Raw genomic sequence first — 17,016 nt, 5'->3', positions numbered from 1 at the left:
GTTTGTTTGTAGGTGACCAAATACTTATTTTACCGAGGAATTTAACAATTAATTCATTAAAAATCCTACAATGTGATTTCCTGGGTTCTTTCCCCCCATTCTGTCTCTCATAGTTGAAGTGTACCTAGGATGAAAATTGCAGGCCTCTCTCATCTTTTTAAGCGGGAGAACTTGCACAATTGGTGACTGACTTTTTTGCCCCACTGTATAGGCTTTCCGAGTATGATGGAGGATTTTTTCAAATATTTGGATATGTTCTTTACTCTTACAAGTACGCTTTTTAGCCTTATCCTGGGAGGTAGGTTTGCTGAACCAGCACATCATCTTTTTGACAAGCCGGAGGGAATACACCTGCTTTAGTCATCTATCTAATGTGCACTTTCTATCTGGCAGCTTTCAAGGAAAAATAAGTAATACAATATGAAAACAACTAGTCTTGTACTCAGCGCCCTGGAGTGAACAGGTATCTGGCTAACGTAAGATGCGGCTACTTTTAAGGAGTAGTTTTCCCCTTTGGGATGCTCCGTCTGGTTTTCCCATTATCAAGCAGTCAAGGAAAGCTGACACAACCGTTTTTCTACTTCCAGCATCTCCTTCCAAATTACTGAGGGCTAGAGGGGGAATCTTTTTTCAGAGATACCTCACCTCATGTTACATATTAAAAGTGGTGAAAGATGCAGGCATACTTCAGTCTTTTATACAGAATGATATATGTAAATATTGCGACAGATGAAGATGCATTACCACTTTCTCTATGGCAGCTGCTTCTTCTCTGGGCATTCGGTCCAGAAAATCATCGTAGTGCTTGAGTCCTATTTTCTGAGTGGTGCTCAGGTGGGCTTTTGTTCGGATGTCCTCCAGTGTGCGAAATCCCTAAAAGGAAAAAACATTTTAAATCAATCTTAAAAGAAAAAAGCATGTTATATAATAGAAATGTGTCTCCTGTGTCGTTCTTTTCTCTGTTATGCACTTAATTATGATAATGTATTTTAGTTCACAGCCTAACTACAATTCCTTGATGATTTTGATGAAGAACGCAAATGTTTTTCATAGTTTCTTGTTTTTTATAGGGATTCACAGCCCAACAAATTGTATTTTTAAGGATGATACTTCAGTTGATATCTGAGAGTTTACAAAATCAGATAATTATATTAACATATATTATTCAATGCATCTGACATGTATTAACAAACATTTTAGAAAGGATAACTTATATTTTGTTTAAGGTTCTCGTATGGGCGCTTTCACAAGCCATGGTCTATTTGTCTACTCCAAATCTGAAGGAAATTGATACTCAAGGGGCATGTCAGCTTTTCCCATACATCGATTTATAAATATATTTTTGGTGGTCTAATGGATAGTGAGGCGGGCTGATGATCGGAAGGTTGCGAGTTCAAATCCCGCCTGGAACACCACTACTAGTGTGCCCTTGAGTAAGGCACTTAGCCCTCGGTTACTCCAGGGATAATGTCCCTGTAATTGGTCATTGTAAGTCGCTTTAGAATAAGGCGTCTGCTAAATGCCTAAATTGTAAATGATATTTTTGGGAGAATAAACCCCACAGATCCTCAACTCCGGTGTGTCTCACTCATTAACAACGCAACAAAGAGCAACAAGAACGTTGTCTGCAGTAGCCATGAACTTGCATGTATTTTCTTATTTGAGGGGGGGGTGGATGCGCGTGGGCCACCCGAATAGGTTAAGGGGCCTTTGGATTTTCTTGCCGGGGACAAATAGAATCAAATTCTGTGGGAAACATTGCATGTACACAGGACATAGGACCAGGGAATGTACTTTCAGAAGCCTTTCTTATTGGTTGAAAATGTTGCATTCGAAAATTATACACAGAAACAGTGAAAACCCCGCGTCTACAAATGTCACTATTTTTATGGACTTCATTTAGTATTCGACATGTTATCTTCAGGCGAGATGTTAAACAAGCATTGGTTGTTCATCTGTCTTGATCTCAACAAAAGCCTGCGTAGGCAGCCTATAATCCCTATGTTTTGGCAGAACCAAAACAATCTGTGAAAAAAAAGGGATTGTTTCATGTTTTGCCAAAACCAAAAACATAGGGAGTGGGCCGGTGTATATTCTCATTGTATTTTAACTGCACTAGGGATCGCTTCGAAATTATGTTAAACAACTCTCACAAGGGGTTTCTAATCGGTTGGGGTTGGTCTGCTTTGGACAACGATTACTGTGTCTAAAACTGCACAAACTGATTATTGATTTCAACAGACAACATTTTGGCCTGTAAAAATGCCCTTGAACATTTAAGCAAGATTAGTACTAAGGGGACTTTTTAGTTAGAAAATTAACGTTTATATATAGGGCTGCACATAACTGGTGCGCAGGTGCGCATGCGCACCTCCGCCAAAAAGAGAGCACCGGGTCATTTGAAAAAAGGCACATTTGCGTACCAACATTGAGAGAGAGAGAGGGAGAGAGAGAAGAGAGAAGAGAGGAGAGAGAAGAGAGGAGAGAGAGAAGAGAGGAGAGAGAGAGAGAGAGAAAGATATTTGCGAGTTGCATATGAACTCAGGGCCGGCCCGTAGCACTGCGTTATAACCTTTCGCCTAGGGCGCCAGCTGGTAAGTTCTGGGAGGGAAAACACATTTTTGATGCGTTGGTGCTCATCCTAATTTTCGGCCTTGATGTAACAATATTCATAATTAAGTAAATGTAACAACCTTTTCACCCCGGTTACACGTTTCATTTGCCCTGCACGATGGGCGCTGTAGGTGATGAAAATGGGGGATGTTGGCTTATCTGGCGCCCGCAGCTCACAGCCAAAGTGCGAGTGAGCGTGGGAGAGAGGGAGGGTGCACCGGTACCGGCGCTGTTGTTATTAGAATCTGGTGCTAGCTGCTTTAACGGATACAAGAAGAAGATGTGTCTTCAATAATGTGGAGGGAGAGTCCTCTCCAGTCAGACTGAGAGGCTGATAACTACAGCTCAGTGAGGTAAAGGACTCTGAGTGTTTAGATAGTTAACTTTAGTCTAAGTTCAAACGGATTGGTCACAATTTATGTAAAACACATATTTCCAAGGCACTCCTTTATAATTATTGGGATAAACAGGTTTGAAATCATTCCAATGTATACTATAGGACAGTAACCAAAAATATCCTTTAAAACTGGAGATACAAAAAAAATGCATAAATAAATAAATGTTAAGGTAAAATAAGATATGAATGAACAACACAAATAAAATAAGTTACATTAATTTGTTATTGGCTATGGTAGGTTATTGGTTATGTTCACTGCATGTGTGTTCTGTGTTCACCTCTGCATGTGTGTTCAGTGCCGTGTGTCTGGCAAGTAAAGTCAAGACCCCCTCAAAAGTTACGGTTTATTTCATTTGAAGGATGAGCACCAAGCAACATCTCCAGGTGCTCCTTTGAGAACCAGGGCAAAAAAGGTATTTGCACCCCTGTTTATATGAATCCTTCATGTCCTTCAGTTTCTTGTTAATTGTCAGACAGCAGTTATGCGACAAAATATGCAATAAAGTAATTTAAATATAGGGAATATAAACAGCAAGAAGATTTTCTAAATCAGGTTATATGTCTGTCTTACCAGTTGGTACCACAGCTGTGCAGTTTTAGTCCCTGCACCCCAGATGTTAGTAAAAAGCTCCAACACTGGCACAGCATCCCCGAGGTGGTCTAGCTTCCGCAGGTGACCGCTCTCCATGATCTCATCGATTTTGTCAGCCATGCGTTTTCCAATTCCTTGGATCTGGCAAGCCTCCTAAAACAAATAAAAAAAGGTTTGATTTAAAATTTAAAAAAAATAATCTTCCTATTGTGCATTAGAATAATATTTATACTTGCGCGTCATCAAATTAAAAGCACTTGCTACACACACAGTCCAGACACTAACAACAAAAGGCTTTCAGGCTACCTGGTAGGATGTTATGGGCTTGTGGTAACTCTTCAGAGCGTTGACAGCCTTGGAGTAGCTCAGTGCCCTCCACTTGTCCCCCTGGTGAGTGTAGGCCTTGGCCAGCACTTCCAGTTTGTCTGTGATGTCCTTGTTGAAGTTATTACTTTTGGACTGAGAAGACTGGGCACAGACCCACTTCCCTGGGACGACGCTCTGAGCAGCAGAGTCTGTAGCGGGCTCCAGGCTGGGGCCAGGAGTCTCCTCTTGGGGGGTTTGACCAGTGATAAGAGCTTCCAGGTCACTCTGAGAGACCCCGTCTTCTTCTCCGCGCACTTCCTCTTGAGTGTTTAGGACTGCCTGAGAGTAAAATATGAAGGTTATGTTATCAAAATTGCAATATGGAATAGTGCAATATCCAAATGGCAATTGGTGCAATATTTGGTAAATGCTAAATATGTGAAAAAAACCATTCTGAATAAAGTATTGTGGTGCTGCAGAAAAATCAATGCTAAACAGTATTCTACAGAATTAAATAGACCCTATTATGCTCATTTGTAAGTTCCTATTTAGTGTCTCTACTGTGACATGTCTCCATGCTTTAATGTTCAAAAAGGTCTTTATTGTTCTCATACTGCCTGTGCTGCAGCACCTCTATTCACCCTCTCTCTGAATCCAGAACCCAGTCTGCTCTGATTGGTTAGCTGGCTGACTCTTTTGTAATTGGTCAATTGCTTAGAGATGACCCGCACATTAGCCCATCACGTAGAATGTGTTGGAGCCCTAGTCTATAGAAGCTTGAGTGTTACCTAGTGATGTCACTATGTTGCGGAAGAAATAAAGGACTATACTAGAGGCGTTTCCAGGCCTCTGGAGGGAACTTTGGTAGTTTAGCCTTTGCAGGCCATTTACATTTACAAAAACGTATATAATACACTACAGGAAAGGGAAAAACCTAAAAAACATAAAATGGCCCTTTTAATAAAAAAGAATCTGTGTTTGGTAGAGACCGTCTTAAAAGAAAATCACAAGATGATCTTTTTATAATACTGAATGAAAATGTGAAAATGTTTTCAAATAAATATAATTTACTCAAAATCGTGCAGCCCTAACTATAACAAACACAGACGTGTTTTTTTTATGTATTCAATGTCAACCTTTTGTTCCTTATGGTACAAAATGATTACAGACTGCAAAACCTGTACACAGGAGCAGGATACCTACCTACCATGTCTAAGGTCCCCTTTTGCTTGCTGTGATCAGACGTTGGCTCAACAATAGCGTTTGCAGTCGGCTGGACATCTGGTAGCTCTTCTTCAATGTTTTCATTCTTTGTTTCAGATTGCCTAAGTGGGGAGAACATTAAAAGAGATTTTAAGACTGACAACTCGTTGCATTTTCAAACATATGTATGGCGTTTAATTTCAAAGGACTTGTGGAAATGCTTCGTTGTGAAAGGGACAGCCGAACAGTAGTAGTAGAGTAGGTCAATAGAAAGAAAATAGTTCCTATATAAAACTGCTCGCAACAAGATCTGTGGATTATCTTGAGTAAAACACTCAGGATTAATGAAATGACAAATTGTTGTTGAGTTTTCCAAATGTATTTTTTGGGCCCTTTGAAAACCACAAACCAAATGTCAATTAATTCCATTTCATTCACTCTGCAACTTAACATATTACAATTTAGATTGATACAAAGCACTACAAGCTAAATAAAATATATGTACTTTCGAATTCTGCGCTTCATTTTCCCTTTAAGTAGTAACTGCGACGTACAATTCAAAAGTGGATTCACATTTATGGCTTTCTCTTCTGCAAAAAACGATGTATATGATAAACTGGAAACATAGTAAAATCAAGATGCAGTTAAGCATTAAAAAAGTACAATAAGATTATCTACCTCTTTGGTAAAAGAAGGCTGTAGCTGTCGACATCCAGCAGTTGTTTCTGAGTGATGCTCGAGCTCAACCAAATGCATTTCACCAGTTGGACTCCAGAGGGCATACAATCCACTTTAAGTAATCGCAACGCCCTGTCACTGTCCATGCTGTCATCCACAACAACATGGGTGACGCCGGGAGACAGCGCTCTCTCTGTCTGTCCTCCATTCTGCTCAATTTGCCTTTCAAAGATCTGGCATCTGGCATTTCCTATTCCAGCAGGCAGAATGTACACTGTGACGCCTTTAAAACAGTTTCCTGGGACAGAAAGAGGAACATGTTTCAAAGAGGGAATATGTTGAATTTGTTTGGCTTCAACTTTGGGGTTTCTTCTCCTAATACATCCTTAATGCAGATCACACACGTGCACGTGCGTGCGCACAATAATAACCTTTGACATCATGTTCTTCAGGTTTCTTCTTCACTGGGGGAGCATCCTTTCCCTGTAACACTCTGGCTCTTTTAACTTTGGGAAAGGCTTTCATAATACCGTGACGAGGCTCCATTGTATCTCTTGAAGGAGGGTGCCAGAGGCCTGTGAAATGGAAAACAGATTTATTTATTTATTATTTAGAATTTCGTTCAGTAAAATTCCTCCACAAACCTATAGTAAAGTCTGTGTGATACCATAAAGGGAAACCATGTTAACTATGTCTGAGTTGACAGTAGTTACACATTGAAATATTGACTGAATAAAAGTATTAAACCTTTGCAAAATGCTCCTTTTGCCTTTGATACTTATGCCATAGTTTTTACTATTTGACAGGAGCTATGTTACACTGGGAGAATGCTATATTAAAATGTAGTGCATTCTTATTTACATAATGAAGTAATGTACGTATCCTAATCTAAATGTACTAAGCACATGTATCTTCATCTTAATTAACTAGGTAGCAAAGGTATATGCAGACTGTGTATGCAGACTGATTGCCACCTGTTAATGTTAAATTATTTAATACTACAATACATCCATAAATGTATGTGCAGCATTTTATGTTAAATCTGGTCATTGTGGGAGTAATTTTGTCTGGAGCCGGTGGAGTAGTTACATTTATTTATATTAACAAAACGTTGTAATTATTAACATGATCCGTTGTGTTGAAAGCATGAAAGTATTCATTTTCAAAGTAATACAGTATATATTATTTTTAAATCGCATTAATAGGTCCTTAAATGTGTTTTGAAGTACTTTACTTAAGTAAATGAATGAGTAAATGCTATTGCAGGACTGCCTTTTCATTGATGCCTGTTGATCTCGAATTACTTTCATTTATCTATGACAGAACAGTACACTTCTTGAACACGTGTTGCATAACATTGCTCTGCATTGTCAACATTATATATTGTAGCAGTAACACCAAGTAGATTTAAACCATATCCAGTCTATGATTTAAACACACTGGAATAGAAAACAGTTTCAGCTTGTACTCAGTACAGATATCCAGCTAGCTGACACAGCAGTTAATACAAAAGGCTTAATTATCAATCTGTGATAATAATATAATGTCTCATGAGATTTATTAACGATAAAATCGTGTTAGCTAACTTTCTTTAGCTTGTGCTATCGGGCTCTAACCCTAAACAATCGATATTAAAACTGTTTAAACTGTTATTTTCACTCAATGTTTAAATCCAGGTTTAATTCACTACAATATATAGAAAATACAACGGTACTTTTATTTCCAAAACGCTTTTAAAAACTAATATGTGGGCTCTTACCCATTGTCAGATGGAACCATACGAACAGAACAACAGCCAAATCAATTGCTTCACTTCCGGGTCATTCACAATATATATATATATATATATTAATCTATTTCAACAATGCTTTGATGTCTTTATATTACACCATGTAATTAAAATTAATTTTACGACTAAACAGTTGAATTAAATTATTTTTATGTATTTGAATACAATTTCTCGTTTACGTCTTTAGTTTATCAGTTACTGTGGTTACGACCCGTAATTTACGGGTCGTGTCCGGAAGTGGCCCTGTGCACGAGAAACCTCTTTAGAAACATGGCTGTGCAAAACTGGACTGATATCCTGAAATCATCAAAGAAAACAGCTTTAATAAGCGATGGTGAGGGACCTCAAAAGAAAACGACGCTACACAAGTGTTAGATATGCTTTTGCCAACATTGCTATATTTTTGCTTATCTTTATTCATTTCATGAACTTAGTCTGCTTGCTAGCTCTCAAGCTAACAACAATGTCACTTTGAGACAACCAGGTGCCACAACAACTAGCCTTGTAGCAGATTACACATGTTGTTAACAGAAATAGACCGTTAAACTCATGCTGTAAAATATGTTTTGACAATGTATTAAGCCCTTCGCCAGGAGCCTGTAGCAACATTTCAGAAAAAGTTGTGTCTGACTAAAGAAGTACACTTTGACTCGCTTTTCTAAGTGCCTGGAGAGAGAAGTTATGCATTTCTACTTTTAGCATCTAGCTAATTTTGAGTCTGGTTCTGCTTCCTGTTAGCATCTCTGCTCGCTTTACATTACTCCCTGAAGCACCTTTTATTCATCCATGTTGGTTTCTTTTTACAGCTATACAAAATTAACCAATAATGCCATGTGATGTTGTGTTAGTACAGACTGTAGTTGTATAGGTTGTGCTAAACTAACATTATAGTATTCTGGTGTGTCTTGTTTTGTTGTTAAATGGTAATTTTATATGAAAAATCGTTTCAAATTCCACCTCCAGGCAAAAGGAAAATCCACTACCTCTTTACAGATGGAAAAGAAATGTCGGAAGAGTACGACTTGAAAACAGATGAGCTCATTGGTGAGAAATACATCTTGAGTTTCGAACAGAAGCATGTAGCTACTGCCCTTCTGGTTTTTAATGGCATAAGTTTATGTATGTTATAAAAACGTTCGGTTCTTTACAGTACGAAAGTGGCGCCATAGAAGTACACTTGGAGATCAGGGCCCATGGCAGGTGGAGGTCGGGGAGCCTCTAGCAGGCCCTGACACTTCTTTGGATTCGGAGGTGATCAAGGAGAACTGCTCAAACGTAGGTTTTGTTTTTTCTACCCTTAATCCTCTTCCTTCTTTACTTTATAAGTTCTCTTTAATCTTTCAAGAGAAAAACACTAGTGAATGTCATCTCTGCAACATGGATTTGAATGTTTCTTTTTCCACAGCCTGTGCTAATGCGTAAAGACACAAAGAACAGCTTTCAGTGGAGAATCCGCAACCTTCCCTTCCCTAAAGATGTTTTCAGTGTTTCTGCAGAGCCGTCTGACAGATGCATCGTCGTCAAAACGTCAAACAAAAAGTGAAAACGCTGGGTTTCCCATTCTATATGTTCTTATAATTCCTGTGTTGTACACTTGTTGCATGTAATCCTCGTATCCTCCCTATAGATGGCACTGTTTGCAATGCATTTGTTTACACAGGAGTGTGATAAACCTTTGACATCCTCTCCATATCTCCCCAGGTATTATAAGAAGTTCAATATTCCTGATTTGGATCGCAATGAGCTGCCATTGGAAAACTCTGCCCTCAACTTCTCTCACGCAAACAACACTTTAATTATCAGCGTAAGTCCTACACAACAATCACAAATACATGAATCTTTACCAATAATGTTGCTTACCAATTGCTTTAAATGTAAAGATGTAAGAACTAAAGGTTGATTCTCATTATTCTGACCTAAAATCTTGAGTGCAGGGAACCAATTATTTTATTCTCAGCAGTAATTTGCAAAGGTAGATGAACAAAAAAAGTTGAATTGTGTTTTATTTAAAGCTTTTTATGGAATTATACAGTATTTGATACCAATTTTTAAACTCAAGCCTTCCCTTTGAACATCAATAACTGAAGTTTTTGACATAAATATTTTCTTTGTTTATGATTTCTTTATGTTTTGCAGGCTCTTGCAAAAAGATTTACAGTGAAGGATTTGCAGGAGGGAAATGGAGCGAATGTTTAAGTAATTAATTTTTTCTTCTCTCTCGTCCAGTACAAGAAACCCAAGGAGATCTTAACCCTGGAACAGGAGCTACTGAACGAGCTGAAGAAACTGAAGGGGACCGACGAAGGGGATGTGGACTGCAAAACTCAGTGAATTCGGACTGTGGGAGCGAGGGGATAAATTCTGCGTTGAATTTAAAGCAGAACCTCACTGCGTCATGTTCAAGTCACATGTGAGCCCACGTTTATTTATTCCTTCTACTCGGATCCCTTCATTAAGAAAGCATTTGCACAGTGCCTTATCAATCTGTTCCTAATTGGGATTCATGTATTACGTTAATGTTAACATTTTCTCCTTCTGGATATATTTGATACAGACATTCCAGATATTGGTGTTTTAAACCCTCAAAACTAGATGTATTACCTTTCTCGGTGAACTAAAAGTGTTTTCTCTAATTATTGTTTTTGCAAAAAATAATTTACATTAAAAATTGTATCACAACAGTGTCTATTTGTTTCCCTTCTCGTTACCAAAACTACTAGGGAGCAAGTTTGATGAGGATCACATAACCTACCATCCTCCTTTCATTGATGTCCTTGTAAAACACTCAAAACACACAATGCCTCATCCCTGTTTGTTCTGGGGTCACCGTTACCAGCACATCCCATTTGTGTTAACTGAATACCCTCATGTTCTTTGCATGTAGTAGCCCACCCTGAAAGCCATTACTGAAAGTCTGGTCAGAGAGCGAGCTAGTGTTACTGTTCCCCCTTTACAACAGAGGGTCACTCTGACTCTGTGGTCTGCAGCTACATGCACAACAGTTAGGAATGTTGCAGGGCTTTGTTCCATCAAATTTGATATTACTAACAAATATAAACACGGCATTACAAGCTTTTTGGATTTTTATTTTTATTTTTTTATTGCTATTTATAATACAGCATGTACCAAAGATAACAAATCCTTCAGATAGAATATTTTTAGATTTGTTTACTTATTTCAGTAGACCAGATAAACACTGTCCAGTCAAAAAATACTTAGACAGTGGATACCATTTCTTGCAGAGCTGTTCAAAAGAGACAATAGCATTTAAGTATAGCTTGTTTCAACCGTGTGATTCCTAGCATTTTTTTTACCACTTGTCCAAACCCAGAGAGCAAGTGCAAAAAGCAGAGACAAAACCACAGGTCTCTCACTAGTGCTTTGTCTTCTTCCAGATGGAAAGAACAAGAGTACAAAAAAAACATAGCCTGTCTTGTTGTTTTGCAAATTCCTTTGAGGGATCTAATTTTAGAAAAAAAAAATGCATACTTCATTCGTTTGTTCTCTTTTAAAATAGGTGCTGTGTGGATACTACTTTGTGCGGATAAATAGCAAGCATTCATTCAGAAGTTTAGTTATTTACTTCAATGCTTTAGTTTTGAGAGCTTGAACTGCTGTCAAAACAAATTCCTGCAGCAACAAACACCAACTAACAAATTGGACATCCAGCTCATGCACTGTGAGAGCAGCCGGGTCCCTGTGTTCGGGGTCTTCTTCCTCCCCTGTCGTTTGGCCTCTGATGGTCATGCTCAACTGCTTCTGGGAAGAGGGTTTCTTTTCTGCCTCCCTTTCATTGCCGAATGCCTCTTCCCAGCCATTCCCCCTCTTTCAGCCGATGCCACATTTTGCCACACAGGCCCCGATGCTTTTGCTGCAACCCTTCAACTCCCTCTCCGCAACCCCCACCACCACCCCTTCAACCCCTCCCTGTGTGACTGGCTTCTTTTTGATAACTGACCCCTCCTCGTGTTATTATTCGAACCCACTATTGTATAACATGCCCTTTTATATGAGGTTTCACAAAGGGCCCATTTGATCAGAGGGTTACGGTGTGCGATCGTGAGAAATGCAACTACATGGTGGTAACCTTTGTTTGGGCCAAAATGGTGGGCTGACCTCATCGCTTTTAATGCATAGCTCGGGCCATTCAGGCCCAAGTCTCACTTGCTGAGCACATTGAATTCAGTAGCCTGTCACAGATATTGCCCCTCAGTTATCTGGGTCTCTAGCTTGAAGAAGAAGAAGAAGAAAAAACAACAGTTTTTTTGGGGGGGCAACCAACAATGTATGCTTTCCATCCCAAAACACTTAAGAGAAAAGCAGCACAGCTTGTGAATTGATTCTTTAGTGGTTTTAATATACACTCTACAATAAATATTTCCATCATTTGATGTCATTTACATTTTTACAGTAAAAATATATTCATATATGTAGAAAAAAACAAAACAGGTTAAAGATTCTCCAGAATGGCCTCCTTAAGGCAGGATAGCATGTCGACTGAGACTCAGATGCTGTAACCACAAGTAAATCCACAGATAGCTGCCGTGTCTAGCTTCATTGTACTCATTTCTCTTTTAAAACATTCTTTGTTGCTGAGCTGGTTTTACTTCTAACCAGAGGTTTTCATTCAAGACAATATTGTTGAACACTTCGGTACCTTTCCTGCCCATTGATTTTATAAGTAAAAATCTGTCTGCATTGGAAATAACTAACAGATTAGATAGTCAATGGTTACATACAATCCAGTACAAAGAATTACACAAAGTCCACAAAATGAGGCAAAAAGTGTATGGGCACTTGACTGTAAAAGTTAATTTCTCTGGGAGCACTTGTTTCCCCTGGTAGTGGTTCTTTTGTGCGGGTTCGTCGCTCAGTGGTTTCAGTCCTCAGCGGCCCTCTGAACGCTGGTGATGCGAATGCTTAGTCCGCTTGCCTAAAGGGTTCGCAGGGACACGGAGAGGAAGGTCATCAAACGGCCTCCTTTCGCTGAGCAAGTGGCCCCTGGGTAGACGCTTCATGAAGTGGGCCTCCCTCTGGTGCTGCTTGGTCTTGGAGGCCTTCCTCGGACGGCCCTTGCGTGTGAAAGCCATGTACCAGCCCTCGTACTTGGCGTTCTGCAGCGCCGTGTAGTTGTTTTCCAGAACAATCTCAGTGAAGATGCAGTCCTTGCCTCGTCCTTTCCGCTGAGAGAGAAAAAAGACGGGGGAGAGAAGTTGAGGTATGTTGGAACTCATCCAGAATGAGAAAATCGTCTTTATTTCCAGACAATCAAATACTCTTTGAAACCATGAGAGGGCTGTTCAGAAAAACTCAAAATCCAATTTGTTCTGGCTTTTGAATGCTTCTCAACAATGTGTTGCCATAAGCTGCAAATCTGGAAATGTCTAAGAAACAAAACATACTTCAAGATGTTGCTGTAGCCATATTCAGCCACACAAACTATGAATTCCAGATTACCTTGCCGATCAGCTTCCCCCTCTTGTTCATGCATATGTAGTATCCCGTCTTCACCCCTTTGATGCGAACACGACTTCCAAAAGAGTCCGTCTCCACTTCCAGTTTAGCTGCGCAGACAAACACATCACAACTAATGAGATGACACAATCCTGACATGGTGCAGGCGTGCAGACAATGATGTTACAGTGTGTGAGACAAATGAATTCTTTATGTACGGTGGGTACTGTAATGAACTGGAATTACATCACTTCAACATTTAATGTCAACACTTAATGGTTTTTCAGGAGCAGTGAACCAGTATCATGAAGATGACATATACATTCCCTCTCTTAACCCTTTTATGGTCCAGTAGCCACCTTTAACAAAGCATGTAAGCCTGCCAAAAAAGCACCAAATGATAGTCATTTCGCACGGCGCGATTGTTGTCGAACGTCAGTAAATGCTGTGCTGTGATGCAGCTCAGACTGTGGAGAAAGGAGAGTGAGAATACTGCGGTCAGGGACACAGCCACAAGCACAGAGCAGCGGTCAGATTTGGGCCACTTACAAAAGTGACACCCACTTAGGATGTTCAGCCAATGTGTGTGTGTGTGTGTGTGTGTGTGTGTGTGTGTGTGTGTGTGTGTGTGTGTGTGTGTGTGTGTGTGTGTGTGTGTGTGTGTGTGTGTGTGTGTGTGTGGGCTGAAAGGTTTAAAAGACAAAAGAGCACACAGGAGAGGCAAGGAGAGGAAAAGGTATAAAGTGAAGATGCTGACTTCACCGCTCCTAATAAATTGAGTCATACATTGAGTTGTAAAGCAATGAAAATTCCTCATAAAATGAACCTCCAGAAACCAGGCAGCAGGCATAGAGAAGGGGATGGATCTTGGTGGTGGCTGGGGTGGAAAGATGGCTAGAAACACCAAACTCCTTTGGTGACAGAATTTCTGCTCCCTTTAGGTTTAAGCTAGTTGTTCTGCTTGAAGCAAAGAGTATCTCCCTGAAGTCCATCATTACATGTACCGAGGACTTTATAGACTGCCAAACACACAACAATGTAGGCCTATATATCATATATATACATATACATATGTATATATATATAATCTTCAAAGGCCTTAAAAGGGTGCAACAAGAATGCCACTAACGATGTTTACAATTGCAAACGGTTTCTCCTGGCTCTAACATTTTCCAGCAGCCTGCCAAGAACGACATAATTTATACTTATTTTCAACAATACCCCGCGCACCATTGAATTTAAACTATTCCCGTGTTTGTAATCTGAACACGTTCACTTTTTTTATTGCTTTTCTGAGGTTTAAAATAATTGAAATGTAACAAAAGATGGCGTTTAGCTGTCAACGGTTTTGTTAATCTCTCTGTGACACACCGGGGCTTCAAGTAAACAAGTTTCTGCATCATTGTAAAGACAGCAAAACAGATCTCACATTTAAAAGAAAGAAACGGGTGAAAAAAATGTTTAGCTTTATATAATTGGCATAAGAGATGTTTGAATATGTATTTGTTCGCCACTTAAGGTAAGAGTTTTGCTAGGCTATAGCCTAATGTTTAAAGCTAAATATTATTGTTCTCGCGATATTTTGAAAACTTCTCTCGCAAATTCACAGTCCATGTCTTGCCTATTACTAAAACGTAACATCTTTAAATAGACACTGAATTATGTTTTATTTTATTTTTAGTTGTATTATTATCTCTTTTAATAGTTTCTAATATACATTGGTCTTTTTTTCTTACCGTGCACCGCTCCGTCGTCTCCGTTGGCGTTGACCCTCTTGTTGGCCAGGACCTGGACGTGTTTCCCGCTGGTTCGGCTGTACAGCTGGTAGGTTCGGGTCAACCTGCGGCTCATCCGGTCCGACAGCCGGCTCTGCTCGGTGACATGGTGCTTGAAATTAGGTGGGGACTGCACAGTGTTCTGTCGGACAATAGAAAACACATGTCACTACATGTAAAATTACTTTTAAATGTTTTTTTACTTAACAACTCGGGGAAAAAAGTCAACTATGAGTGAGGAGACTAAAGCTTGCCAGTCAAAAGGCCGAGTCCCAGGCCCACAGTTCATTATGTCATTCATCACATTTAAAATAAGGCCTCCTTCTTTTTTCTTCTTTCATGTAGGCATATTTGTACATGGACATAGGTCTATCTTCCTTTTCGAGATGCTTTCATGGACCCTCGGGGATGACATTTCCCTCTGATAGGTTGTTTTTACCACCGATGATCTTTCACCCCTTCTTGACTTCTTTTTTTCTCCTTTCAGCCCTTCTCCATCCACATATGTTTTAACAATTACTTTATGGGCCAGAGCTTACCTCTTTTCAAGATGTTTGAATTGTTGCCAATTGCCATAGCACTCATAATAAATGTTTTCATTGTTATTGCAGCCTATTGCAGATGTAGAGACGCTAAAGTGCGGCGCCTGCATACCTGTGTTAACTGTTATCTACTTCATTATAAAACTTCACGCAACATTAATGATTTTTTTATTGAAGTGCAAATTTGAGTTACCTGTGCGTAAAAGCAAAGCGCCGTGAACTGAAGTAACCTGGGAAAAGAAAAAGCAATTACAATATTAGACTTTATGTTGAAATTTAAATGAAGTTACAATTACAATATGTTGGCCAATGTTTACTTACAGATAACCTAACCTCGATGTTCTCAGCCTCATCTTGTAATAGTTCAAATATTGCTTCATGAATACTCCACAGATTCGGTGCTGGGAGCTCTCGGAAATAAAGTTCCTCCTGGTGGGGATTTCAGATCCGTTTTTATCCCCCTCTTGTGACACATAGAAGATGATAGCCGGGACAATTAAGAGATCCAAAAACTGTCAACGTCCCATGCAGGATACAGGATCGCCTCTCCTCTCTAGTGAAATATTAATAAAGTCCAGAAGATTTAAATGCGCCTCGGTTCCAATCCAAACTGAAAGTCCGGAGAAGTGTCGCTGTCACCGAGCCACCTCCATTAAATCCTCTCCGTGTCAATCACTTGTTTTCAGTAAAGAAGCTCTTGATTAAGGTATCAAGTCGAAATAAATCCTCTCTGACATTCAATGGCATAGCAGTGGCGATTATTTTTAGTTTTACGCACGGATCTTTACGCATCAGCGGTCAGATGCGCGCCGTGAGTTTCCTTAAAACAAGCGGTTACATTAAAAATGTCCAATGCATCCCACAAGTACCAACAAGGCTTTAATGATCTGCTGTGCAGTTGCAGCTAATTGTGTTACAGCTGTCCCTCTATAAGATGCACGGATAGGGAAAAAAACTCGAACGTCAACCTTCTTCCCACACGTGTGTTTCTTGTGGTCGCCTCTAGTCCACAGCATCTGTCTCCCTCTACATTTAAATACTTTAACTTGCGGGAAAGTCAATATCCTCTGCGAGAGCAGGCGGAGCGTCCGAGCTGGAGCCAATTTGAAACTGAATACTTATTAAAACGCTTTGCCTGCACGTATTTGCGCACAAATCCACAAGCACATCATTCACCAATGAGCTGAATGTGTATTTTTCAACAATATGAACATATGACAACTTCCAATTGTATATATTAAAAAAAAGAGATATCAAGAGAAAAGATACCAACACACAAACACATTTAAAATCAGCTTTCGGCTTCTTCCAAATGTTGAATGTATTCACAATTATACACATTCATCTAAATCATGCACATGCCATGTATCTTCATCCATGTTAAATCACAGTGTACGTCTATAAGCAGACATGTACACATGGAAAAATTCCCTGGCATGTACTTAAGAAAATCTACAGTTACATTAACTTATTCCCTGGCTGCAGGTTAGAGGTTGTTTGGTGGTCCCTCAGGACGGACCTTGATGTACTTTTTCATCCTACATATGTAAGTAATATGTATTCCATGTGAACACATGACACAGAATGGTTTTCACATAACATCTAAAGCCTTGGATACAAATGTTCTCCTGCTTGCAGTCACTCTTCCATAACTTTTCACAAACCTG

At 39.5% G+C, this 17,016-nt stretch overlaps 3 protein-coding genes across 3 annotated transcripts; 1 reads left to right on the top strand and 2 right to left on the bottom strand.

Moving 5' to 3' along the window:
• Positions 1 to 214: 214 nt before the first annotated feature.
• Positions 215 to 7,589, bottom strand: poll (polymerase (DNA directed), lambda). Its single transcript, XM_010771770.1, has 7 exons — positions 7,549 to 7,589; positions 6,221 to 6,364; positions 5,790 to 6,087; positions 5,116 to 5,233; positions 3,909 to 4,247; positions 3,582 to 3,755; positions 215 to 873 (listed from the first exon to the last, which is right to left on the bottom strand). The coding sequence occupies exons 1-7, from the start codon at positions 7,550 to 7,552 to the stop codon at positions 688 to 690; spliced, it is 1,263 nt and encodes a 420-aa protein (XP_010770072.1). The 5' UTR covers positions 7,553 to 7,589; the 3' UTR covers positions 215 to 687.
• A 195-nt stretch (positions 7,590 to 7,784) lies between these two features.
• dpcd (deleted in primary ciliary dyskinesia homolog (mouse)) lies at positions 7,785 to 10,262 on the top strand. Its single transcript, XM_010771769.1, has 6 exons — positions 7,785 to 7,912; positions 8,542 to 8,622; positions 8,729 to 8,853; positions 8,984 to 9,117; positions 9,280 to 9,382; positions 9,805 to 10,262. The coding sequence occupies exons 1-6, from the start codon at positions 7,849 to 7,851 to the stop codon at positions 9,907 to 9,909; spliced, it is 612 nt and encodes a 203-aa protein (XP_010770071.1). The 5' UTR covers positions 7,785 to 7,848; the 3' UTR covers positions 9,910 to 10,262.
• Positions 10,263 to 11,936: 1,674 nt separating this feature from the next.
• fgf8b (fibroblast growth factor 8b) lies at positions 11,937 to 16,321 on the bottom strand. Its single transcript, XM_010771768.1, has 5 exons — positions 15,671 to 16,321; positions 15,543 to 15,579; positions 14,769 to 14,949; positions 13,036 to 13,142; positions 11,937 to 12,761 (listed from the first exon to the last, which is right to left on the bottom strand). The coding sequence occupies exons 1-5, from the start codon at positions 15,727 to 15,729 to the stop codon at positions 12,465 to 12,467; spliced, it is 681 nt and encodes a 226-aa protein (XP_010770070.1). The 5' UTR covers positions 15,730 to 16,321; the 3' UTR covers positions 11,937 to 12,464.
• Positions 16,322 to 17,016: the final 695 nt, after the last annotated feature.

This window comes from Notothenia coriiceps, unplaced genomic scaffold (assembly GCF_000735185.1).
Source record: "Notothenia coriiceps isolate Sejong01 unplaced genomic scaffold, NC01 NC01_scaffold00010543, whole genome shotgun sequence".
In the NCBI taxonomy this organism is placed as follows: Eukaryota; Metazoa; Chordata; class Actinopteri; order Perciformes; family Nototheniidae; genus Notothenia; species Notothenia coriiceps.
Note: the sequence above shows the minus strand (reverse complement) of the source record. Positions and strands in the feature narration are given on the sequence as shown.